Source organism: Oncorhynchus gorbuscha, linkage group LG14 (genome assembly GCF_021184085.1).
Source record: "Oncorhynchus gorbuscha isolate QuinsamMale2020 ecotype Even-year linkage group LG14, OgorEven_v1.0, whole genome shotgun sequence".
NCBI lineage: Eukaryota > Metazoa > Chordata > Actinopteri > Salmoniformes > Salmonidae > Oncorhynchus > Oncorhynchus gorbuscha.
Window position 1 is genome coordinate 33,935,171 of NC_060186.1, and position 26,230 is coordinate 33,961,400.

The 26,230-nt window shown below is 43.4% G+C and overlaps 1 protein-coding gene across 1 annotated transcript in view; it reads left to right on the forward strand.

The window, feature by feature from the left end:
* The window catches only part of masp1 (MBL associated serine protease 1), a 93,891-nt gene that overhangs the window by 56,814 nt on the left and 10,847 nt on the right, over nt 1-26,230 (forward strand). The window contains exon 8 of the mRNA XM_046297842.1: nt 23,865-23,943. Within this exon, the coding sequence (XP_046153798.1) occupies nt 23,865-23,943 (79 nt within the window). The remainder of the gene's footprint in view (nt 1-23,864; nt 23,944-26,230) is intronic.

Genomic DNA, 26,230 nt, shown 5'->3' on the forward strand with positions numbered 1-26,230 from the left:
TACAGATCCAGTTGCGGGGTGTTCTTACGAATCTTTTTAAAGTGTGCTGCGGAGCTCTGCGAGATTTCTGTGATTTTCTATGATTTTCTAAAATAACACACACTCACTAAACCCTCTGTAAATAACTCAGTTCTTAACGTAAAGACTTAAAACTCAGGATTCTGTAAAGACATACCCCAATCAGGATATGAGTTTATTTATAGCTTCCTGTGCCAACCGGAACTGCCTTAAATGGTGTCACAGTGGCAGTTTCCAAGGGTCAAAAAGGTCAGATATTTTCAAAACATATGTGTGATTAGGCAACCCCCATAAACTGTAAGTCAGTCATTTCTCCCAACAGATGTCAAAGAAAAGCTCTCTCTCACACACACACACACACACACACACACACACACACACACACACACACACACACACACACACACACACACACACACACACACACACACACACACACAAACACACAGAAACGCACACACAGCAAGGATGGAGTGACAAAGTGCGGTGCTTAAAGACACACAAAGCCTACAATGGCATTTCCATATTCTCTAGGCCGTGCCGAGTTCAACGAGATGCCCCGCTTGACCGTAGCTCGCTCGGTCTAACCACAGCGACCATTAGAAAAGTAGGCCCAAAATGAAGGCTGGCCCTCAATGTCATTTGCTTTTGGGTGACAGTGAGAGAACTGTTAGGGTGAGAAGCACAATTCGACCTCAGGTACGTTCCCAAGGTCCTCCCGATCCGTGCAAGCCTAACCTTGACCATGTGGCATTAACCCTTAACAGTTAAAAGAAGGAGTTTACATCAAACAGTTTGCATTGACCTCTCTCCCCATAGGAATACATTGCCTGCACCTCTAAATTCAACCTGAAACCTATGTGGGTTATGAATGCCTAATGAATCTGTCTTCTATGACAGTCCATCAGACCACTATGAGGTCTACCTGTGTCGATTCTAAGCTTCCTGGAGCAACCGGAAGTGGTTAAATTGACCCAAAAGGTGTTTTGATGTACATAACCTTCAAAGGTGAAAATGACTACATTCAACCCTGTGTAGATCAGTCAATTCTTAACTTAAAGACTTAAAGCTCAGGATTCTGTAAGAGTCTACCTCAGTCAAGACATGTGTTTACCTATAGCTTCCTGTGCCAACCGGAAGTGCCTTTAATTGGGTCACACTGTCTGTTTTGAAGGGTTAGAAAAGTCACATCTTTCCAAAACTTCATATGTGTGACTAGGTAACCCTCCTGAACTGTAAATCAGTCATTTCTCACAACAGATGTTAAAGAAAAGCTCTCACACACACACACAGCAAGGATGGAGTGAAAAAGTGCTGTGCTCAAAGACGCAGACAGCAGGCAATGGCATAAAAATAATCTCTAGGCCGTGCCGAGTTCAACGAGATATCCCGCTTGACCGTAGCTCGCTCGGTCTAAGCGCAGCGACCATTAGAAAAGTAGGCCCAAAATGAAGCCTGCCCCACAACGTCATTTGCTTTTGGCTGACAGAAAGAGAACCGTTAGGGTGAGAAGCACAATTCGACCTCTTGTACGTTCCTAAGGTCCTCCCGATCCGTGCAAGCCTAACCTTGACCGTGTGGCATTAACCCTTAATAGTTAAAAGAAGTTATTTACTTCAAACAGTTTGCATTGACTTCTCTCCCCATAGGAATACATTGCCTGCACCTCTAAATTCAACCTGAAGCCTATATGGGTTATGAATGCTGTATGAACCTGTCTTTGGTAACAGTCCATCAGGCCAGTATGAGGTCTACCTGTGTTGATTCTAAGCTTCCTGGACCAACCGGAAGTGGTTAAAATCTCCCTAAAAGTGTATATCCATACCCTGCCTGCAGTTTGATAGACATAGTGCATTCAACCCTGTGTAAATCAGTCAATTCTAAACGTAAAGACTTAAAACTCAGGATTCTGTAACAGCATACCCCACTGAGGATATGTGTTGACTTATAGCTTCCTGTCCCAACCGGAAGTGCCATAATTGGTGTCTCAGGGGCTGTTTCGAGTGGTTAAAAAAGTCAGATCTGTCCAAAACTTCATATGTGTGATTAGGCAACCCCCATGAACTGTAAATCAGTAATTTTTCCCATAAAATTTCAAAGGAAAACTAAATCACACAGACACACAACTTGGAAGGAGGGACGTATTGGGTTGCGTAGAGACTGACAGTGCCTCCAATAGTTAGCTTTGTTCGAGCTAAAAAAGAACCGTCAGACCTAGAGTTCCGAAACTTTAGAAACCTGTTCTAGACCTCAGGTCGATAGTGCGTGGTGAGTTAGGTGGCTCTAGAAGGTTCTCGGACCGAGAAACAGCCTCGTACATTTGCAATGACTTCAATTCATTTTGACCATTACGAAAATGACGACATTTAGAAAAGTCTCAGAGACACAAGACTAGGTGCATTGAAACCGGCTCGGCCCATAGAGACGGACCCCAACGTTTCTGTCCGATAGCTCATTCAAGGACCCCATAGCAAGGCATGGAAAAAAGTGGATTTTCAGCACCAATTAGGGTTTTACTCGGGCACCGAAGGACCTATCGAGCCGAAACTCGGTATTCGGGGTCGCCTCACATAGGCCTTCACATAATGTCTGACCTGGACCCGCAGCTAGAACGTAACTATGTGTTTTACGTTTTTATTATGTTTTAAACTAAAGGCGCTGTGAATTATGGGCCTGCTCTGACATATGTGATAGTTGGCTTCTAAATGAGTTGGAAAAAGTGGGTTTGGTGTCAACTGGTATCAGTTTGGTGTCGGAATGATATCTAATTGACTGATGGACAGTGACTTGCTGGTGACTCTTGTCCATTTGCAATATGTTTAAACAGTGAGGTACCATCATCAAAGTGACATTCTGAAATCAACCCTAACGAGCCATTGAGATGAACCAGAATCACTGCCCAGCCATCCCGATTTCATATGGTAAATGCCCATTAAACCATATTGCAAATGCACGTGCACTTGCAATATGATTCAACAGTGAAAAAACATCACAAAATGGACATGATGAAGTCAACACAACGAGCGATGGAAAGGAGCAACTATCACTGCCAGGCCATCCTGTGTTCATCAGGCCAGTCAATTTAGCATTTCTGCAGGGTTTTTGAGCATGACAAATTTGTGATGGTACCTGCCCATTGAACCATATTGCAAATGCACAGTGACTTTGCAAAAGTAAGAAAACATAAACAATTGGACATAATGAAATCACCATATTTTTATTTTTAGGTTACCAGGTGCCTATTTCAAATCACCAGTTGCACGGATGTATAAGGGCGCCCATGGATAGAGGGCCGTAGTAGGGTACTCCCATAGCGGGCATGGACATTAGGAGTCCCGGTAAATGTATTTACAAACATATTTTTTATTTTTGGGTTACCAGGTGCCTATTTTCAATCACCAGTTGCACAACAATGCACGTGCATTTGCAATATGATTCTATAGTGAAAAAACATCACCAAATGGACATGATGAAATCAACAAAACGAGCGATGGAAAGGAACAACTATCATTGCCAGGCCATCCTGTGTTCATCAGGCCAGTCAATTTTGCATTTCTGCAGGATTTTTGAGCATGTCAAATTTCATATGGTAAATGCCCATTGAACCATATTGCAAATGCACGCGCACTTGCAATATGATTCAACAGTGAAAAAACATCACAAAATGGACATGATGAAGTCAACACAACGAGCGATGGAAAGGAGCAACTATCACTGCCAGGCCATCCTGTGTTCATCAGGCCAGTCAATTTTGCATTCCTGCAGGATTTTTATAGCATGACAAAATCGTGATGGTACATGCCCATTGAACCATATTGCAAATGCACAGTGACTTTGCAAAAGTGAGAAAACATAAACAAATGGACATGATGAAATCAACACAACGAGTGATGGAAAGGTACAACTATCACTGCACGGCCATTCTGTGTTCATCAGGCCAGTCAATTTTGCATTTTTGAGCATGTCAAATTTCTTATGGTAAATGCCCTTTGAAATATGATTCTATAGTGAAAAAACATCACCAAATGGACATGATGAAGTCAACACAACGAGTGATGGAAAGGAACAACTATCACTGCCCGGCCATCCCGAGTTCATCAGGCCAGTCAATTTTGCATTTCTGCAGGATTTTTGAGCATGTCAAATTTCTTATGGCATTTGGCCCCCAAAAAAGTGACTTTTGACTTTGACTTTTGACTTCCTATGAAATCATATTGTAAATGGACAAATCATATTCCTTATGCACAAGTAAAAAAAAATATGATAATAAAATACAACTAAAGTATGTTGATACAGTTCTTATACGTGTGTAATTGACACAACATTTGAAAGAATTTCCTAAAAAGGTCCAGAAAGCACTTTTCTAAGGGTGTGAAGTTTTTTACAAAATTTTGACATTTTTGACTTTTGACTTCCTATGAAATCATATTGAAAATGGACAAAACATATTACTTATGCGCATGTAAAAAAAATATATATATGATAATAAAATTGGACAAAAGTATATTCATACAGTTCTTACACATGTGTAATTTACAAAAAAATCGAAAGAATTTCGAAAAACGGTCCAGAAAGCACTTTTTTAAGGAGTGATAAGTTTTTGACAAAAAAATCATTTTTTTTAAATGTTGCTTTTGGATGTTGACTTGGGTTACATTTCCAATATGAAAAACCATGGTGGAGCGGATTCGCCACCTGTTGAATTTTTAAAGTGTTACAACTGGCAATTGCCATATGGCATTTGCAATACACTTTGCATGAATCAACGCCGAATTGGGTGGTATTGGACAATGTGTATATGGTTTGTCCGATGCCAATGACATCCCATTCATTTTTGTCCAATACAGGGGGTATTCCCTTACATAGGTAGGTATTCCTCTTGTCCAGATGGGATAGAGGGGTTTGCAGTGTGTTGGCTATTGCATCGTCTGTGGACCTTTTTGGGCGGTATGCATATTGAAGTGGGTCTAGGGTGGCAGGTAAGGTGGAGGGAATATTATCCTTGACTAGTCTCTCAAAGCACTTCATGATGACAGAAGTGAGTGCTACGGGGCGATAGTCATTTAGTTCAGTTATCTTTGCCTTCTTGGTTACAGGATCAATGGTGGCCATCTTGAAGCATGTGGGGATAGCAGGGAGAGATAGGGAGAGATTGAATATGTCCGTAAACACTCCAGCCAGCTGGTCAGCACATGCTCGGAGGAAGCGGCTAGGGATGCGGTCTGGGCCGGGAACCTTGCGAGGTTAAACACGTTTAAATGTCTTACTCATGTCTGGGTGGCCTGCACTCCTTGGTAGGGGGCGGCGTCGGTTGCACTTTATTATCCCTGGCAAAGAAGTTGTGTGATTTGTCTGGAAGCAAGATGTCGATATCCATGACGTGGCTGGTTTTCTTTTTGTAGTCCGTAATTGCCTTCATATGGGGTGATAATTATTAATATCACTACTATCCACGCCATTATGGAGTGGCAGTACAAGAGCTGATTTCCAGTTGTATAAAGTACTGAAGTAAAAATACTTTTAAGTACTACTTAAGTAGTTTTTTGGGGTATCTGTACTTTGCTATTTATATTTTTTGACAACTTTTACTTTTACTCCACTACATTCCTGAAGAAAATGTATGTACTTTTTACTCCTTACATTTTCCCTGACACACAAGTACTCGTTACATTTAGTATGCTCGGGCAGGACAGAATTATGGCACCTGTAAATATAACGCTTTGTCATCCCTACTGGCGTTGGCTTTGCCTCCAAAACATCCCGTGAATTTGCACAGAGCCACATCAAATCACAGAAATACTCATAATAAACAAATCAAAGATGCAAGTGTTATTCACAGATTTAAAGATATACTTCTCCTTAATGCAACCACTGTGTCAAATTCCAAAAAAACTTTACGGAAAAAGCAAACATGCAATAATCTGAGTACGGTGCTCAGACGACATACACAACCCAAGAATATATCCGCCATGTTGGAGTCAGCATAAGTCAGAAATAGCATTATAAATATTCACTTACCTTTGATGATCTTCATTAGAAAGCGTTCCCAGGAATCCCAGTTCCACAATAAATGTTTGATTTGTTCCATAAAGTCCATAATTTATGTCCAAATTCCTCCTTTTGTTAGGGCGTTTAGTAAACAAATCTAAACTCACGAGGTGCGGGCAAGTCCAGCGGAAATGTCGGATGAAAATTCCCAAAAGTTATATTACTGGTCGTAGAAACAAATCAAACCATGTATAGAATCAATCTTTAGGATGTTTTTATCATAAATGTTCAATAATGTCCCAACCGGAGAATTCATTTGTCTGTAGATAAGCAATGGAACGAGAGGTACTTTCTCATGACCGCACGTCACAGTAGAAGCCTGACACAATGTTCGAAAGACTGGTGACATCTAGTGTAAACCTTAGGAAGTGCAAGATGACCCATATCCCACTGTATTTGCAATAGGGGCTGAGTTGAAAACCTACAAACCTCAGATTTCCCACTTCCTGGTTGGATTTTTTTCTCATGTTTTTGCCTGCCATATGAGTTCTGTTATACTCACAGACATCATTCAAACAGTTTTATAAACTTCAGAGTGTTCTCTATCCGATACTACTAATAACATGCACATATTAGCACCTGGGACTGAGCAGGAGGCAGTTTACTCTGGGCATGCTTTTCATCCAAATTTGAAAATGCTGCCCCCTATCCATAAGAAGTTAAACGAGTTACCATCTCCTGAATTAAACTCTAGAAGATGTATAAGTTATATCAATAAGTCACTTATTAATCATTACCTCATATCAATCTCATTCTGAACAGTTGTAATCTTCTTGGATCTGCAAGAACCCCAGCTTTGCTCATCATTCAGTCCTACACACATTGGTTTAATTATTTATTTACTAACTAACTAAATAATAACACAGTATACACTTACATGACAAAGGTCCCTAGTGGACTGACAAGATATGATGGCTTGTTACACATACGGGGAGGGGGTGGGGAAAAGAGTGAGAGAAAGGGACATGATTGTGGATATACGTTTGGAAAATATAATGAATGTATTTACGTGTGAATGCCATTCGCCGTTTCTCTGTCGGAACTAGCCCCGCTCCGGAAGAATGTTGGTTTGGTAAGCCTTTCCTGTGGGCCACTTATACATGCTCTGATTGTCCACCAGAGGTCACAATGTCCCTCTTCTTAGTTGTCCGGTCTCAAATGGGCTGTTTCCTAAGAACAGCTAATTAGCTGTACCAGTGATTGTCTGAGAGGGGAGTTTTCTTCTCCTCTTCCTCGGGTAGATGGTCAAAGTTCCAAACCACTTTACACACGAAACTGCAGCCTGGCGGTGGTCTGGCAAATTAATTTTCTTCACCTTGTGTTGAGATTAAGTTCTTCTAACCATTTAAACGTGTGGACCGCAGTCTCACGTCTTTCTGGTCTGATGTTTATTCTTTGCCAGTCCTTTTAAGCACTCTGGCAAAAGGGGACGGCTCCGTCCTTCTGACACACTCAGGATGTGGCTACTTAACATCTAATCATATCTTTGGCATATTCTCTTATGGCTCCTAAAATCACATTCCCATATTAACACAAATGTCTTCGTCATTTTTCACATTGTCTACACAACGTATTGGATGGAGACTTCATACCTTTAAATACTTTTCAAATTACAGTATTTCCTTTCTAACCTTTCTAATGACCTCACAATATGACATTATATTCTACATCTACTCACTGACCATTTCCCACATTTGGATGTTAGAAATATTGTTCCAAAGTTATCTTTTTGGACGTTAGAGTTTTTGGCTGGCACAAGTCTGAACAAAGATATTCCTTTGGTTCATACTAGAGAGCCAGACAGTCCTTTGCTGCATAACATTTATGACCAGGTGTGAGATGTCAAAAAGCGGTCACCAAGGATAATAACTTGGATTTAGTAAAAGAAGATGACAAACTAGTTAACTCCTCTGGTGCACAAAGGTTAGCTAAGGGAGCACGGTAGATTCCTGTAACAGTTATGGATACATTGTTCCCCAGACAAAGACTTAAATATAGTAGATAAACTATTTTGGTAAAGGAAATGGATTTCAGTAATAAGACAGATAAATAATGGTTTATAAGAATGGCCACTCCCCCAACTGTACCCCGTCTGTCAGTTATGAACACATTATAACCATCAATATTATTATCAATCCAGAATGTCCCCAGAGATCCAAGTTTCAGTCAATGTCCGGATTCATCTGCATAAACCAGATCTTGATGGTATCTAGTCTAGGAAGTAAGGTCCTCATTATCAGATGCATCAACCTAAGTCCTTTGTGATTTTTAAAGTCACATGGAGTCCACAACTCAAACGCAATACTTTCAATAGGCAGTTAAAGGCCCTGTCTTGTTTATTTTATATATTTTTACTTAACCTTTATTTAACTTCTTGAATCTAGGGGGCACTATTTTCATTTTTGGAAAAATAACATTCCCTAAGTAAACGGGCTATTTTGTCAGGACAAGATGCTAGAATATGCATATAATTGACATCTTAGGATAGAAAACACTCTAAAGTTTCCAACACTGTAAAAACATTGTCTGTGAGTATAACAGAACTGATAATGCAGGCGAAAGCCTGAGAAAAATCCAATCAGGAAGTGACTCTTATTTAGAAACCTCTGCGTTCCTATGCATCCCTATTGAGCAGTGAATGAGATATCAACCAGATTCCTTTTTCTATGGCTTCCCTAATGTGTCTAGTGTCACAATACATAGTTTCAGGCATTTATTATGAAAAAATGAGCCTGAACGTCAACATTGCGTCAGTGGTCAGCTGAAGTCTCTCAGAGTGTTTTGTGTGTAAAGGACAAATGCGGCCATTGTTTCTCTCTTTCCTACTAACAAGCCATCTGTCCCGGTTGATATATTATAGAATAGATATTTGAAAAACACCTTGAGGATTGATTATAAACAATGTTTGCCATGTTTTTGTCGATATTATGGAGCTAATTTGGAATATTTTTCGGCGTTGTCGTGACCGCAATTTCCGGTCGAATTCTCAGCCAAATGTGAAGAACTAACGGAGTTATTTCGGCTGCAAAAATAATATTTTCGAAAAAAAAGGAACATTTGCTATCTAACTGGGAGTCTTGTGAGTGAAAACATTCGAAGCGCATCAAAGGTAAATTATTTAATTTGATTGCTTTTCTGATTTTCGTGACCAGGTTGCCTGCTGCTAGCTAGGCATAATGCTATGCTAGGCTATCGATAAACTTACACAAATGCTTGTCTTGCTTTGGCTGTAAATCATATTTTCAAAATCTGACATGACAGGGTGATAAACAAAAGGCTAAGCTGTGTTTCAATATATTTCACTTGTGATTTCATGAATATAAATATTTTCTAGTAATATTTATGTCCGTTCCATTATGCTAATTAGTGCCAGTTGATGATTACGCTCCCGGATCCGGGATGGGTAGTTACAAGAGGCAAGTCAGATAAGAACACATTCTTATTTACAATGACGGCCTACCCCTGGCCAATCCCAGACGTGCACCGCACTATGGGACTCCCAATTTGTATTTTTATTTATTATTTCACCTTTATTTAACCAGGTAGGCAAGTTGAGAACAAGTTCTCATTTACAACTCATTTGCGACCTGGCCAAGATAAAGCAAAGCAGTTCGACAGATACAACGACACATGGAGTAAAACAAACATACAGTATAAACAAGTCTATATACGGCAAAAAATGGCCATGGTGGCAAAGTAAATACAATATAGCAAGTAAAACACTGGAATGGTAGTTTTGCAATGGAAGAATGTGCAAAGTAGAAATAAAAATAATGGGGTGCAAAGGAGCAAAATAAATAAATAAGTTAAATACAGTTGGGAAAGAGGTAGTTGTTTGGGCTAAATTATAGGTGGGCTATGTACAGGTGCAGTAATCTGTGAGATGCTCTGACAGTTGGTGCTTAAAGCTAGTGAGGGAGATAAGTGTTTCCAGTTTCAGAGATTTTTGTAGTTCGTTCCAGTCATTGGCAGCAGAGAACTGGAAGGAGAGGCGGCCAAAGAAATAATTGGTTTTGGGGGTGACTAGAGAGATATACCTGCTGGAGCGTGTGCTACAGGTGGGAGATGCTATGGTGACCAGCGAGCTGAGATAAGGGGGGACTTTACCTAGCAGGGTCTTGTAGATGACATGGAGGCAGTGGGTTTGGCGACGAGTATGAAGCGAGGGCCAGCCAACAAGAGCGTACAGGTCGCAATGGTGGGTAGTATATGGGGCTTTGGTGACAAAACGGATTGCACTGTGATAGACTGCATCCAATTTGTTGAGTAGGGTATTGGAGGCTATTTTGTAAATGACATCGCCAAAGTCGAGGATGGTCAGTTTTACAAGGGTATGTTTGGCAGCATGAGTGAAGGATGCTTTGCGAAATAGGAAGCAAATTCTAGATTTAACTTTGGATTGGAGATGTTTGATATGGGTCTGGAAGGAGAGTTTACAGTCTAACCAGACACCTAAGTATTTGTAGTTGTCCACGTATTCTAAGTCAGAGCCGTCCAGAGTAGTGATGTTGGACAGGCGGGTAGGTGCAGGTAGTGATCGGTTGAAGAGCATGCATTTAGTTTTACTTGTATTTAAGAGCAATTGGAGGCCACAGAAGGAGAGTTGTATGGCATTGAAGCTTGCCTGGAGGGTTGTTAACACAGTGTCCAAAGAAGCGCCGGAAGTATACAGAATGGTGTCGTCTGCGTAGAGGTGGATCAGAGACTCACCAGCAGCAAGAGCGACCTCATTGATGTATACAGAGAAGAGAGTCGGTCCAAGAATTGAAACCTTTGGCACCCCCATAGAGACTGCCAGAGGTCCGGACAGCAGACCCTCCGATTTGACACACTGAACTCTATCAGAGAAGTAGTTGGTGAACCAGGCGAGGCAATCATTTGAGAAACCAAGGCTGTCGAGTCTGCCGATGAGGATGTGGTGATTGACAGAGTCGAAAGCCTTGGCCAGATCAATGAATACGGCTGCACAGTAATGTTTCTTATCGATGGCGGTTAAGATATCGTTTAGGACCTTGAGCGTGGCTGAGGTGCACCCATGACCAGCTCTGAAACCAGATTGCATAGCAGAGAAGGTATGGTGAGATTCGAAATGGTCGGTAATCTGTTTGTTGACTTGGCTTTCGAAGACCTTAGAAAGGCATAGTAGGATAGATATAGGTCTATAGCAGTTTGGGTCAAGAGTGTCCCCCCCTTTGAAGAGAGGGATGACCGCAGCTGCTTTCCAATCTTTGGGAATCTCAGACGACACGAAAAAGAGGTTGAACAGGCTAGTAATAGGGGTGGCAACAATTTCGGCAGATCATTTTAGAAAGAAAGGGTCCAGATTGTCTAGCCCGGCTGATTTGTAGGGGTCCAGATTTTTCAGCTCTTTCAGAACATCAGCTGAATGGATTTGGGAGAAGGAGAAATGGGGAAGGCTTGGGCGAGTTGCTGTTGGGGGTGCAGTGCTGTTGACCGGGGTAGGAGTAGACAGGGGGAAAGCATGGCCAGCCATAGAAAAATGCTTATTGAAATTCTCAATTATGGTGGATTTATCAGTGGTGACAGTATTTCCTATCTTCAGTGCAGTGGGCAGCTGGGAGGAGGTTTTCTTAATCTCCATGGACTTTACAGTGTCCCAGAACTTTTTTGAGTTAGTGTTGCAGGAAGCAAATTTCTGCTTGAAAAAGCTAGCCTTGGCTTTTCTAACTGCCTGTGTATAACGGTTTCTAGCTTCCCTGAACAGCTGCATATCACGGGGGCTGTTCGATGCTAATACAGAACGCCATAGGATGTTTTTGTGTTGGTTAAGGGCAGTCAGGTCTAGGGAGAACCAAGGGCTATATCTGTTCCTGGTTCTAAATTTCTTGAATGGGGCATGTTTATTTAAGATGGTCAGGAAGGCATTTAAAGAAAATATCCAGGCATCCTCTACTGACGGGATGAGATCAAAATCCTTCCAGGATACGCCGGCCAGGTCGATTAGAAAGGCCTGCTCGCTGAAGTGTTTCAGGGAGCATTTTACAGTGATGAGTGGAGGTCGTTTGACCGCTGTCCCATTACGGATGCAGGCAATGAGGCAGTGATCGCTGAGATCTTGGTTGAAGACAGCAGAGGTGTATTTAGAGGGGAAGTTGGTTAGGATGATATCTATGAGGGTGCCCGTGTTTAAGGCTTTGGGGGGGTACCTGGTAGGTTCATTGATCATTTGTGTGAAATTGAGGGCATCAAGTTTAGATTGTAGGATGGCTGGGGTGTTAAGCATGTTCCAGTTTAGGTTGCCTAGCAGCACGAGCTCTGAAGATAGATGGGGGGTAATCCGTTCACATATGGTGTCCAGAACACAGCTGGGGGCAGAGGGTGGTCTATAGCAGGCGGCAACGGTGAGAGACTTGTTTTTAGAGACGTGGATTTTTAAAAGTAGAAGTTCAAATTGTTTGGGTACAGACCTGGATAGTAGGACAGAACTCTGCAGAACTCTTTGCAGTAGATTGCAACACCGCCCCCTTTGGCAGTTCTATCTTGTCTGAAAATGTTGTAGTTTGGAATTAAAATTTCTGAATTTTTGGTGGTCTTCCTAAGCCAGGATTCAGACACAGCTAGAACATCCGGGTTGGCAGAGTGTGCTAAAGCAGTGAATAGATCACTGCTGGATGTGTGTCGTGGAAATTCAGTATTGAGAGAGACTTGGTCATTGGTCACAGTCTTGACTGTTGAGCTGAGTAGCCTAACTGAAATTTAAAAAACTGATATTATATAGGACCTAAAAATATTTAGTTAGACTGGTTCCATTTCCCATAAGCCACCTTGGTTATCTACACAGGATGATGTTTTACCCCCAACCCGGCTTAGTTTCCCAGATGCCAGGAAGATGAGACAATGAGGCATTATTCATAACTCTTCCAGGCTATTTCTATCTCGGGTCACACACACCACATCTTCCTGGTATTGAACGTATGCGTTTCTTGTCCCCACGCACAATAATGAGGAAGATTGTTCGGGAGGCAAAGAAAAGTCCAAGGGCCACTGTTGAGCTTTACAGAATTTGGTCGCATCTTCAGGTCACCAAGTCTCTAAATGTATAATTCGACACCCCGTCCATGCCAATAGGCTCTTTGTAAGGGTTGCCAGAAAGAAAGAAAAATACTTTATTGAGCGCAACCAACAAATGTAAACACCAGGAGTTTGCTGAATGCCATTGGCACTTCAATAGGAATCGGTCCTATGATCATGTCACAGCTGTTGGAGAGGACCAAGGTGCAGCGTGGTGAGCGGGAATTTTCTTTATTTTAATCAAAATGACGCCAAACAAAACACTAAACACTACAAACATAAACCGTGAAGCTCAGAAGCAAAGTGCTCTAAACAGAGTCAACCTCCCACAAACACAGGTGGGAAAAAGGGTACCTAAGTAAAAACATTAGTATGCCCACCCCAACTCACACCCTGACCAAACCAAAATAGAGACATAAAAAGGATCTCTAAGGCGTGACAGATCAGATGACATGAAAATACATTTATTTGGTGACGCATGCCAGTGGTGGGTTTGGTGTCAAAAGAAAGCTGCAATGCAGAAAATAACCTCATAACTCTACTGTAAAATATGGTGGTGCATCTTTTATGTCATGGGGATATTTAGCTTCCACTGGTCCTAGGGCCATTGTTAAGGTAAATGGCATCAGGAATTTCACCAAGTACCAAGACATTTTAGCCAAATACCTGGTTACCTCTGCCAGGAGGCTGAAACTTGGCCCCAAGTGGATCTTCTTGTAAAACAATAGCCCTAACACACATCGAAATCCACAAAGAAATGGTTCATTGACCATAACGTCAAGATTTGAAAAGGCCACCTCAGTCTCTGGATTAGCCCAAAGATTTGTTAAAATAAAACCTTTCATATATGTCGTGTCTTTGGCTATCCTTTCTCTGTAATTAATATTACCTGATTCAGCTAATCATGTAAATGTAATTAACTAGAAAGTCGGGGCACCACAAAATAATATTTATAGAGCTGTTATCTTCCGAATAAACTCTTGAAGACCTAGTAATATTTTACATCAATAGCAGTCAATATTATTCGTCACCTTATTTTAGCCTCATCTGAAATTTGTAAATTCTTGGTTATCTTCACGAACCCTGGCTAACAAGTTGAGTCAGCAATACAAAATTGGGTTTAATTATTTATTTACTAAATACCTAACTAATCATACAGAATTACATATACACAGAATGAATCATACCTTGATTACAAATTATGTCATAAAGGAAAACGTCCTTAGCGGATGGAACAGATATTACAGCTGGTTACACAAAGAAAAGGGGGCTGGGTTTGAGTGAAAGAGCAGGAAGACTGAAGAACAAAGGGAGAAGTGATGTCTCTATCGGGCCGTAGGCAGCTACTTTATCGTAAATACAGAATCTTATGCTTTCTAAATTACCGCCCATTTGGAAAAGGAAAATGCAATAAATATTTACTCTGAGCTGTTGGTCGTAGATGCTGGTCGTGTTGGCCAACAGATCTTCCTGTCCTCTGAAGAATGTCTCTGGTGGTGTGGTAAATTAAATACATTGTAGTAACATCTTTGTGTGGTAGACGGAATACTCTGTCTATTCTTTCCTAGCCCGCGTTTGCAGCTGCAGTTGCTAACTCAACGGCTAGGAGGTATCACTTCTGTAGCGAATAAGAGTTCAAAGTTCATACCATTCGCAACCAAAGCTTACGCTGAGGTTGGCTTCGTTCTGTAGTTATTATCTGAAGCGTTCTGATTCATTGTTTAGCTTACTAGCTAGCCAGCTAGCTATATGTCTTAAGCTAATGTGAACTGTTAGCTAGCTGGCTAACTTTAGCTGGCTGGCTCCCTAGCGGGTGTTATTATTAGTTTCCCAGAGCTGTTTGCTTTTCTAGTTAGAGCCTAATGTTAGGCATTGTTGGCACTTTGTTCATTGTTGTTTAACTATCTAACGTTATCTGGCTGGCTCGTTAGCTAACGTTACATGACTTGTGTAGAACACCCGTTAAATATGGCTGGTGTCAGTAAACATCTGCAAAAAAGTTGCCAGCTGAGCTGTTTAGGATGTTTTCATGTTGTCCAGAGGTAAACAAATCATCGGCCAGAGCATCAAGTGTGCACTTCGAGAGTGCTCTGAGATGGGTGGGGCTAAAAGTGAGTTTACAAGGTGATCAACTTTCAAAGCAGAATTTCTTTCCCATTGTTCCTCAAATGCAGTGTATGTTTTACCATTTTGTACCTCTGAGTCTCTACTTTTATCCAATGTCAAAAACACATCTTCACATTTTGCTACATGAGACTGATTCCAGGTGGTGAGTCACAAATCAGAAAGGCTAAATCTGATTATTATGTAACCGCTCTTTCGGATTGTAATGGGAACCTGGCTAAACCCTGAAGGGATTGACTTCCTCCTCTCTGTCACACAAATTAATTCAGACACTGGTCTCATTATGGGGAAAAATGCCATCATTGATGCATTTAATCACCATTTTATTTCAGCGGGCTATCTCTTTGAAAGAACTTCTAAGCTTATTCACAATGATATTGGGCTGGATGCTGATAGGGGAAACCTGCTGAATGATCAGAGAAATCACAGTCAAAGCTTTTCTTTAAGACTATTGTTGTGGAAATTCTACATAGGGACATTCGAAGTCAATCTTAAATGAATCATTCTTTATTATCAGCATGGTGGGGAGGTTCCAACCAACTCAATGCACCAAGTACACATGTCGATCAGGAGCAATTCCCGGGGCAGTCCCGTTAGTTCCCTTATATACAGACAAGTTATATTTCCAGGATTTAGCTTATTCATGATTCATAATTAATTCATCATTAACATTTGCTTCATTCATGTGACCGACCAATACAGGGTCATGCGTGTGACAGACCAATACCTCACAAGGCTTCTTCTCTCTAAGCTGAGACCTTGAAACTGAGATATCCCTTTCTCAAAACAAGGTTCTGGGCATACTGCCAAATTGCAGATACTGATAGTGAGGATTCGTTCAATCAGTCATTTCATGAACACAGAAATTGGTCATTAGAAAAGCATATGAATATAACACAGAAACAGGGTTCTGATAAAGGGACGTTTCTTTTTTTATGATACTATTATACATGCTATACATGCTATTACCCCGACTGTTGATCTGGCTTTGTCAAAATTACAGTTAGATTTTATAGCTATACAGGAAACCCTTGCAGATTTAAAACTTTTTTGTTATACTGGCAAAACTAAATACATGTTTTTAATCTCTCGTAAGAATGTTTCAGATGAGCTACATGTTCACTCATTAGATGGTTCTTCAATCGAACGTGTTCGATACAATCCATCGAGAGTGTCACCGCCTGGTTTAGCAACTACTCGGCCTCCGACCGCAAGGCACTATAGAGGGTAGTGCATACGGCCCAGTACATCACTGGGGCCAAGCTTCCTGCCGTCCAGAAACTCTATACCAGGCGGTGTCAGAGGAAGGCCCAACAATTTTCCAAAGACTCCAGCCGCCCTAGTCATAGAATGTTCTCTCTGCTACTGCATGGCAAGCAGTAACGGGAGCACAAGTCTAGGTCCAAAATGTTTCTTAACAGCTTCTATTCCAAAGCCATAAGACTCCTGAACAATTTATCAAATGGCTACCTGGACTCTTTGCATTGTCCCCACCCCACCCCCATTTTTACGCTGCTGCTACTCTCTGTTTATTATACTTGCACAGTTGAAAAAGAGAGAGAGAGAGAGACCTGTTCAAATAATCATTACATGAATTGCATCTGGAGTGAAAGAATATATGAATTCTACTTTATAATTTCACTTTCTGATTGAGAACCGCCTCAGGCAGCCAAGCCCATACAACACCCCTACTCAGCCGCAATCCCAATAATACAAAAACCCCAATACGAAATACAACAACATAAACCCATGTCACACCCTGGCCTGACCAAATAATAAAGAAAACACAAAATACTAAGACCAAGGCGTGACAGAACCCCCCTAAGGTGCGGACTCCCGGACGCACCTCAAAACCATAGGGAGGGTCCGGGTGGGCGTCTGTCCATGGTGGCGGTTCCGGCTCAGGACATGGCCCCCACTCCATTAAAGTCCTAATTCCTCCCCTTCGCGTCCTGGGATAATCCACACTCTCCGCCGACCATGGCCTAATAGTCCTCACCCAGAACCCCACAGAACTGAGGAGCAGCCCGTGACTGAGGGGCAGCTCGGGACTGAGGGGCAGCTCGGGACGAGGGGCAGCTTGGGACTGAGGGGCAGCTCGGGACTGAGGGGCAGCTCGAGACTGAGGGTCAGCTCGAGACTGAGGGTCAGCCCGGAACTGAGGGGCAGCCAGGAACTGAAGGGCAGCCAGGAACTGAGGGGCAGCCCAGTACTGAGAGGAAGCCGAGTACTGAAAGGAAACACAGTACTGAGATGAAGCTCAGGTAGGTAGTAGGCTCCGGTAGATCCTGGCTGGCTGGCGGATCTGGAAGATTCTGGTTGACTAGCAGATCTGGAAGAGACTGGTTGACTGGCAGATCTGGAAGAGACTGGTTGACTGGCAGATCTGGAAGAGACTGGTTGACTGGCAGATCTGGAAGAGACTGGTTGACTGGCAGATCTGGAAGAGACTGGTTGACTGGCAGATCTAGCTGCTCTATGCAGACTGACAGCTCCTTGCAGACTGACAGCTCCTTGCAGACTAGCAGCTCCTTGCAGACTGGCAGCTCTGGCTGCTTCATGCAGACTGACAGCTCTGGCTGCTTCATACAGACTGACAGCACCTTGCAGACTGGCAGCTCCCTGCAGACTGGCAGCTCAGGCTGCTCCATGCAGACTGGCAGCTCAGGCTGCTCCATGCAGACTGACAGCTCAGGCTGCTCTGAACAGGCAGGAGGCTCCGGCAGCGCTGTAGAGAAGGAAGGCTCTGATAGCGCTGAACAGGCGGGATACTCCGACAGCGCAGGAGGGAAGGAAGGCTCTGGCTGTGCTGAACAGGCGAGGTGCACAGAAGGCCTGGTGCGTGGTGCTGGAACTGGTGCTACAGGATCGAGGACATGCACAGGAAGCCTGGTGCGGGGAGCTGCTACCGGAGGACTGGTGTGTGAAGGTGGCACAGGATGGACTGGACCGTGAAGGTGTACTGGAGAGCCTGAGAGCAGGACTGGCACAGGACGTGCAAGGCTAGGTAGGTACACAGGAGGCCTGGTGCGTGAGGCTGGCACATTTTTCACCAGCCGACTAACACGCACCTCAGGACGAGTATTGAGCGCTGACCCAGGTGCCATTAAATCCCCGACACGCTCCATCGGACGAATCCTGTACCTTAAGCACCAAGCTAGCAACTCCCTCATTACTCTCCACTCCACCTTCCCCATTAACTCCTTCACAGTCTCTGCTTCGCTCCCCTCTAACACCGGCTCTGGTTCAGGTCTCCTCCTTGGCTCCTCACGATAAACAAGGAGAGTTGGCTCTGGATAGACCGGACCGTGCAGGCGCACTGGAGCTCTTGAGCACCAAGCCTGCCCAACCTTACCTGGCTCGATGCCCACTCTAGCCCGGCCAATACGAAGGGATGGTATATGCCGCACCGGGCTATGCACCGCACTGGAAACACTGTGCGCTCCATAGCACAACACAGTGCCTGCCCGGTCTCTCTAGCCCCCCGATAAGCACAGGGAGTTTGCGCAGGTCTCCTACCTGGCATAGCCATACTCTCTTTAAGCCCCCCTTCCCCCCCAATATTTTTTTGGGGCTGCTTTTCGGGCTTCCTTGCCAACCGTGTTCCCTCGTATCGTCGGCTCCTATCTCCGGCTGCCTCTGCTCTCTCTGCGTCGGCCGCCCACCTGTCTATTTCTTCCCAAGTCGTATACTCCATGCCATTGCTGTCCATAACGTCCTCCTTTTTCTGCTCCTGCTGTCGCTGCTTGTGACCACGCCACTCGGTCCGTGTGTGGTGGGTGATTCTGTAACGTCGTTCTTCGTTTGTACGAAGAGAGTCGGACCGAAATGCTGCGTAGTGGTTACTCATGACTTTAATAGAAAAAGTGACACATGAAATAACTATACAAATACAAAACAACAAACGGAACATGAAACCTAATACACCCTATCTGGTGAAACTACACAGAGACAGGAACAATCACCCACGAAATACAAAGCGAAACCAGGCTACCTAAATACGGTTCCCAATCAGAGACAACGAGAATCACCTGACTCTGATTGAGAACCACCTCAGGCAGCTAAGCCCATACAACACCCCTACTCAGCCGCAATCCCAATAATACAAAAACCCCAATACGAAATACAACAACATAAACCCATGTCACACCCTGGCCTGACCAAATAATAAAGAAATCACAAAATACTAAGACCAAGGCGTGACACACATGGAATAAACAAACGTACAGTCAATAACACAATAGAAAAATCTGTATACACTGTGTGCAAATTAAGTAAGGAGGTAAGGCAATAAATTGGCCATAGTGGCGAAGTAATTACAATTTAGCAATTAACACTGGAGTGATAGATGTGCAAGTAGAAATATTGAGCAAAAGAGCAGAAAAAGAACATATGGGATGAGGTAAGTAGTTGGTTGGATGGGCTATTTACAGATGGGCAGTGTACAGCTGCAGCGATCGGTAAGCTGCTCTAACAGCTGATGCTTTAAAGTTAGTGAGGGAGATATACGTCTCCAAATTCAGCGATTTTTGCAATTCGTTCCAGTCATTGGCAGCAGAGAACTGGAACGAAAGGCGGCGAAATGGGGTGTTGACTTCGGGGATGACCAGTGAAATTTTCCGGGTGGGTGTTGCTATGGTGACCAGTGAGCTGAGATAAGGCAGAGCTTTACCTAGCAAAGACTTATAGATGACCTGGAACCAGTGGGTTTGGCGACGAATATGTAGCGAGGATCAGCCAACGAGAGCATACAGGTCAAGGATCGGTAGGATAGTCAGTTTTACGAGGTTATGTTTGGCATGAGTGAAGGAGGCTTTGTTGCAATATAGGAAGCCGATTCTAGATTTCATTTTGGATTGGAGATGCTTAATATGAGTCTGGAAGGAGAATTTACAGTCTAGCCAGACACCTAGGTATTTAAAGTTGTCCACATATTCTGAGTCAGGACCGTCAATAGTAGTGATTCTAGCCGGGCGGGCGGGTCCGGGCAGCGATCGGTTGAAGAGCATGCATTTCGTTTTACTAGCATTTAAGAGCAGTTGGAGACCACGGAAGGAGTGTTGTATGCCATTGAAGCTCGTTTGGAGGTTTGTTAACAGTGTCCAAAGAAGGGCCATATGTACACAGAATGGCGGCATCTGCATAGAAGTGGATCAAAGAGTCACCCGCAGCAAGAGCGACATCATTGATATATACAGAGAAAAGAGTCGGCCCGAGAATTGAACCCTGTGGCACCCCCATAGAGACTGCCAGAGGTCCTGACAACAGGCCCTCCGATTTGACACACTGAACTATATCTGAGAAGTAGTTGGTGAACCAGGCGAGGCAGTCATTTGAGAAACCAAGGCTGTTGAGTCTGCCGATAAGAATACGGTGATTGACAGAGTCGAAAGCCTTGCCCAGGTCGATGAAGACGGCTGCACAGTACTGTCTTTTATCGATGGCGGTTATGATATCGTTTAGGACCTTGACAGGTTGCACACATTCCCTTTGGAGGTTTAGATTAAATGACTTAATATCGTTATCTGCACAGCCTTTGGGCTGTCTCCGTACATCAACCCCATTGAAAACCTGGGGTTTGAATTAAAGAGGACAGTCCATAAGTGCATGCCAAAGAATATCAAGGATATGGAAGTATTCTGTATGGAGGAATTGTCTAAGATCCCTCTCAATGTGTTCTCCAATCTCATAAAACATTTTAGAAAAAGGCTCAGTGCCCTTGTCCTCACACGGGGAAGGTGGTGTAGTATTGAAAATATGGGTCCCTTTCTTTTTATGTATTTTTCTATTACTTGTCTCCTTCTCTGAGCAATTGTATTAGTATAAAATAATTTTAAAAATCCCACATTTCTTTAAGCATTTAATATAGCTCAGTATTTGTATTATTTATTTTGTACAGTCTTTTTTGCTCATCTTTATCAAGGGTGATAATTATTGGACCCAACTGTATATTATTGGACCCAACTGTATATGTATGCCACTTAGCACACATTTTTATAAAAGTGATTTACAGTCATGTTTTCATACATTTTCATATGGGTGGCTCCAGTAGGAATCGACCCCATGACCAGAGGTGTGCACAGGGGCCCCCTCAGATTTGACTTACAGTATGTAATAGTATTAGCCACTTAGCAATTTTAGCTAGTCGGCTTTAGCTAGCCCAGATAAGTTCCCAGCTCATAACTAGCTATCAAGAAGCAATTCAGGCTATCAATCAAGTTAGAGTAGCAAGCTTGTCTAACTATCTTAGCTGGCATGCCTGCTGACAAGTTTGGTAGACTTTAGAAAGCAAGCAATAACTTATGTACTGAATAAGACTCACATTCCTTTCAGTATTTTACCCAGATTTTAGTAGAGATGCATATTTTGTTTCTTTAAAAAAATAACCAGTCAGGAGGACACAGACCTGTGTGTGTATATATAAAGTGGGGAGAACAAGTATTTGATACACTGCTGATTTTGCAGGTTTTCCTACTTTTCCTACTAAAGCATGTAGAGGTCTGTAATTTTTATCATAGGTACACTTCAACTGTGAGAGATGGAATCTAAAACAAAAATCCAGAAAAACACATTGTATGATTTTTAAGTAATTCATTTGCATTTTTGTTTTAGATTCCGTCACTCACAGTTGAAGTGTACCTATGATAAAAATTACAGACCTCTATGTCATGGTTTTCTTCTGGGGAAAGAGAGGCGGATAAAGATGAAAGTACAACAATCTACAAAACAAGAAACGTGAAAAAACCGAAACAGTCCTATCTGGTGCCACAAACACAATGACAGAATCACCCACCAACCAAGGACCAAGCGGTCTGTAATTTTTATCATAGGTACACTTCAACTGTAAAGGACAGCGATGACAGCAGCGGCAGCAGCAACAACAGCGGCCAGCATCACAGGACTCCTGGACATGGGAGGAGATATTGAACGGAGAGGGACCCTGTGCACAGGCTGGGGAATATCACCGCCCCAAAGCAGAGCTGGAGGCAGCGAAAGCTGAGCGGCGGCGATATGAGGAGGCAGCACGGCAGTGCGACAGGTACGAGAGGCAGCCCCTAGGAGGCACACGAGGTGTGGGGCTAAGCCAGGTAGCAGACCTGAGCTCACTCCTTGTGCTTATTATAAGCAGTGCGTTACTGGTCAGGCACCGTGTTATGCAGTTGAGCGCACGGTGTCGCCAGTACGTGCCTATAGCCCGGTACGCTATAGGGTAGCCCCCCGAGAGTGTCATGCGAGTGTGGGCATCCAGCCAGGGCGTATGGTGCCTGCTCAGCGTGTCTGGTCGCCGGTACGCCGTTTCGGGCCAGGGTATCCTGCGCCGGCTCTGTGTGCTTTGTCTCCGGGGCGCTGGGAGGGTGCAGTGCGTCCTATGCCTGTGCGCCGCTCGTGCCGGGCAAATGTGGGAGTGGAGCATGAGGGAGAGGTGCGCGTAGTAGGCACAAGATCTCCCGTGCTTACCCACAGCCCGGTTCAACCTGTGCCTGCACTCTGGAGGGTCCGGGCTAGAGTAGGGATCCAGCCTGGGGGAGTGGTGCCAAGGCTGCGCACCAGAGCTCCAGTGCTCCCCCACTGCCCGGTCCTTCAGGTGCCTCCTCCTAACACCAGGCCTCCTGGAGGTCTCCCCAGCCTTGTGGGTCCTGGGGCAGCCCCACGCACCAGGCTGTTTCTCTGTCGCCTCCCTACAGGTGGTCCTGTCTGTCCGGCGCTGCCGGAGTCTCCTGCCTGTCCGGTGCTGCCGGAGCCTCCCGCCTGTCCAGCGCAGCCGGAGCCTCCCACCTGTCCGGCGCAGCCGGAGCCTCCCGCCCTTCTGTCCCGAGCTTCCGCCCCTCTGTCCCGAACTGCCGCCCCTCTGTCCAGTGGGGTCATTTGGAAGGGTTGCCGTGGTTAGGAAGCCACGGAGGCGGACAATGAGGCGGACTAAGACGATGGTAAAGTGGGGTCCGCGTCCCGCGCCAGAGTCGCCACCGCGGACAGACGCCCACCCAGACCCTCCCCTATAGGTTAAGGTTTTGCGGCCGGAGTCCGCACCTTTGGGGGGGGGGGGGGTACTGTCACGTTCTGACCTTTATTTCCTTTGTTTTGTATTTATTTAGTATGGTCAGGGCGTGAGTTGGGTGGGCAGTCTGTTTGTTTTTTTATGATTTGGCTAGTTGTATGTTTCGGCCTAGTATGGTTCTCAATCAGAGGCAGGTGTCATTAGGTGTCTCTGATTGAGAATCATACTTAGGTAGCCTGGGTTGCACTGTTTGTTTGTGGGTGATTGTCTATGTTAGTGGCTTGTGTCAGCACAGGTCTCATTTGTAGCTTCACGGTCGTTATTTGTTTATTGTTTTTGTTCAGTACTTTCTTTAATTAAATATTCACTATGAACACATACCACGCTGCGTTTTGGTCCTCTGATCCTTCTCGCCTCTCCTCTTCAGATGAAGAGGAGGACGACCGTGACACTCTACATGCTTTGTAAGTAGGAAAACCTGCTAAATCGGCAGTGTATCAAATACTTGCTCTCCCCACTTAATATATATAACTTTTTTTTACGTAGAATTATGCATAGTGATGCAGGAAAAAGCTGTTTTAGCTGTTTGAAAAATGCTACATTTTGTTGATCAATTGTATTTTTCCTCTCTCTCTCTTTCTGAAAGGATGGAGAGGAACTGGAGCACTTTCAGATCGAGTGTCAGAAAGATGGCTCATGGAACAGTTTTGTCCCACTTTGTGAAAGTAAGTGACAATCTGTGTGTGCCCCTGCATGTTTTTGTGTGTTGTATGGCATAGAATTTGGTTCAGTGTAGATTGGATTTCAATCCGAGTATCATATTAATGTAATGTTTAATGAGGCCTCTATATCACATAGGAACTTCCTGGTCCTTTCATTGTATTCTGCCTTCTGTGTATATATTTGCATTGTACAGTACTCTGTCTCCTCTTTCCCTCTCTCCATATTCTCTCTCTCCCTCTTTCCCTACTCCTCTCATCCACCGCCATCCAGAAATTGAATCTCGGAGGAGCCGTCGATCTCTGCCCAGCATTCTAAGAAATCAGATACTGTACTAAAGCCATGCAGTGACATCTAACCAGTGTCCCTGTACAGACTTGTTGTCTTCAAGTTCAGTGCTTCTCTAGATCACTCCTTGCATTGTCAATGAGAGAAAAGCAATTGTAGGAAGTCATAAGGAATCTTTTCCCCTTATCACACTGTACTGTTGACTCTGGAGTGTGACATCACACACTGCAATAAACTCTGGAATCTTTCTTATTCAGTGTGTTTGTGTTTATTTCACTGTAATAATTTATTTAGTTAACTAGGCAAGCCAGTTAAGAACAAATTCTTATTTACAATGACAGCCTACCCCGACCAACGCTGGGCCAATTGTGCGCCACCCTATGGGACTCCCAATCACAGCCAGATGTGAAACAGCCTGGATTTGAACCAGGGACTGTAGTGATCCCTTTTGCACTGAGATGCAGAGCCTTAGACTGGTGCGCCACTCGGGAGCCCAATACAAATTCAATTGAATAACCACAGCTTAGAAAATAGAATCTCAGAGCAGAAAGAGAAGCATGACATATTTATTTCACAACCTCTATGGTGGACTGAATTCTTTAGCGTCATGAGCACATGACGAGAGGTACAGTTCCACTACAATAGGCTTTCTCCCATTGGCTCATCTCTCTTCTATCAGTCATGTTATTGGTGATCATCAGACTCCCATCCATTCAGTAGTCTGTAATAGTCCGGGTTTTCCCCAAAGAATGTAAGAAAGGCGCTGCGTCACCTTGTGGACTGGCTGCACCACTATGTCAAAATTGAAAGAAGGAAATGGCAGTTACAGGTGTTCAAAAATGCAAAAATCTCTGTGCTTTTAATTTATCTGCATTTCCAGCCATTATATTTAACCTCACAAAGTTTTTACATAAACAGTTACATTCATGAATTGTATTGACTGAAATAGGCCAGTCAAAGCAAAAACCTAATAAAAATGAATTTACAGTACAAGTCAAAGGTTTGGACACATCTAATCATTCAAGTGTTTTTCTTTATTTTTACTATTTTCTACATTGTAGAATAATAGTGAAGAAATCAAAACTATGAAATTACACATGGAATCATGTAGTATCCAAAAAGTGTTAAACAAATCAAAATATATTTTATATTTGAGATTCTTCAAAGTAGCCACTTGATGATAGCTTTGCACACTGTTGGCATTATCTCAACCAGCTTCATGAGGTAGTCACCTGGAATGCATTTCAATTAACAGGTGTTTCTTGTTAAAAGTTACATGTGCATGTTCGTGAGAGTCTCTGCTTTTCATTAATAGTTTGTAGCACAAACCATTTCGGACTCTACGGATATTTTTTTCAAACTCAAACAGGATCGGTGTGTCCTCAGCGGGATGGTTGAGCGAACGTAGGCTAATGCGATTAGCATGAAGTTGTAAGTAATACGAACATTTCCCAGGACATAGACATATCTGATATTGACAGAAAGCTTAAATTCTTGTTAATCTAACTGGACTGTCCAATAAATAGTAGCTATTATAGTGAAATGATACCATGCTATTGTTTGAGGAGAGTGCACAGTTATGAACATACAAAGTTATTAATTAACCAATTAGGAACATTTGGGCAGTTTTGATACAAACTTTTGAACATAAATGCAATGGTTCATTGGATCAGTCTAAAACGTTGCACATACACTGCTGCCATCTAGTGGGCAAAATCTAAATTGTGCCTGGTTTGGAATAATACATTATGGCCTTTTTCTTGTATTTCAAAGATGATTGTCACGCCTTGGTCATAGTATTTTGTGTTTTTCTTTATTATTTGATCAGGCCAGGGTGTGACATGGGTTTATGTTATATTGTATGTTAGTATTGGGGTTTGTAGTATGTGGGATCGCGGCTGATTAGGGGTGTTGTATAGGCTTGGCTGCCTGAGGCGGTTCTCAATCAGAGTCTGGTGATTCTCGTTGTCTCTGATTGGGAACCGTATATAGGTAGCCTGGTTT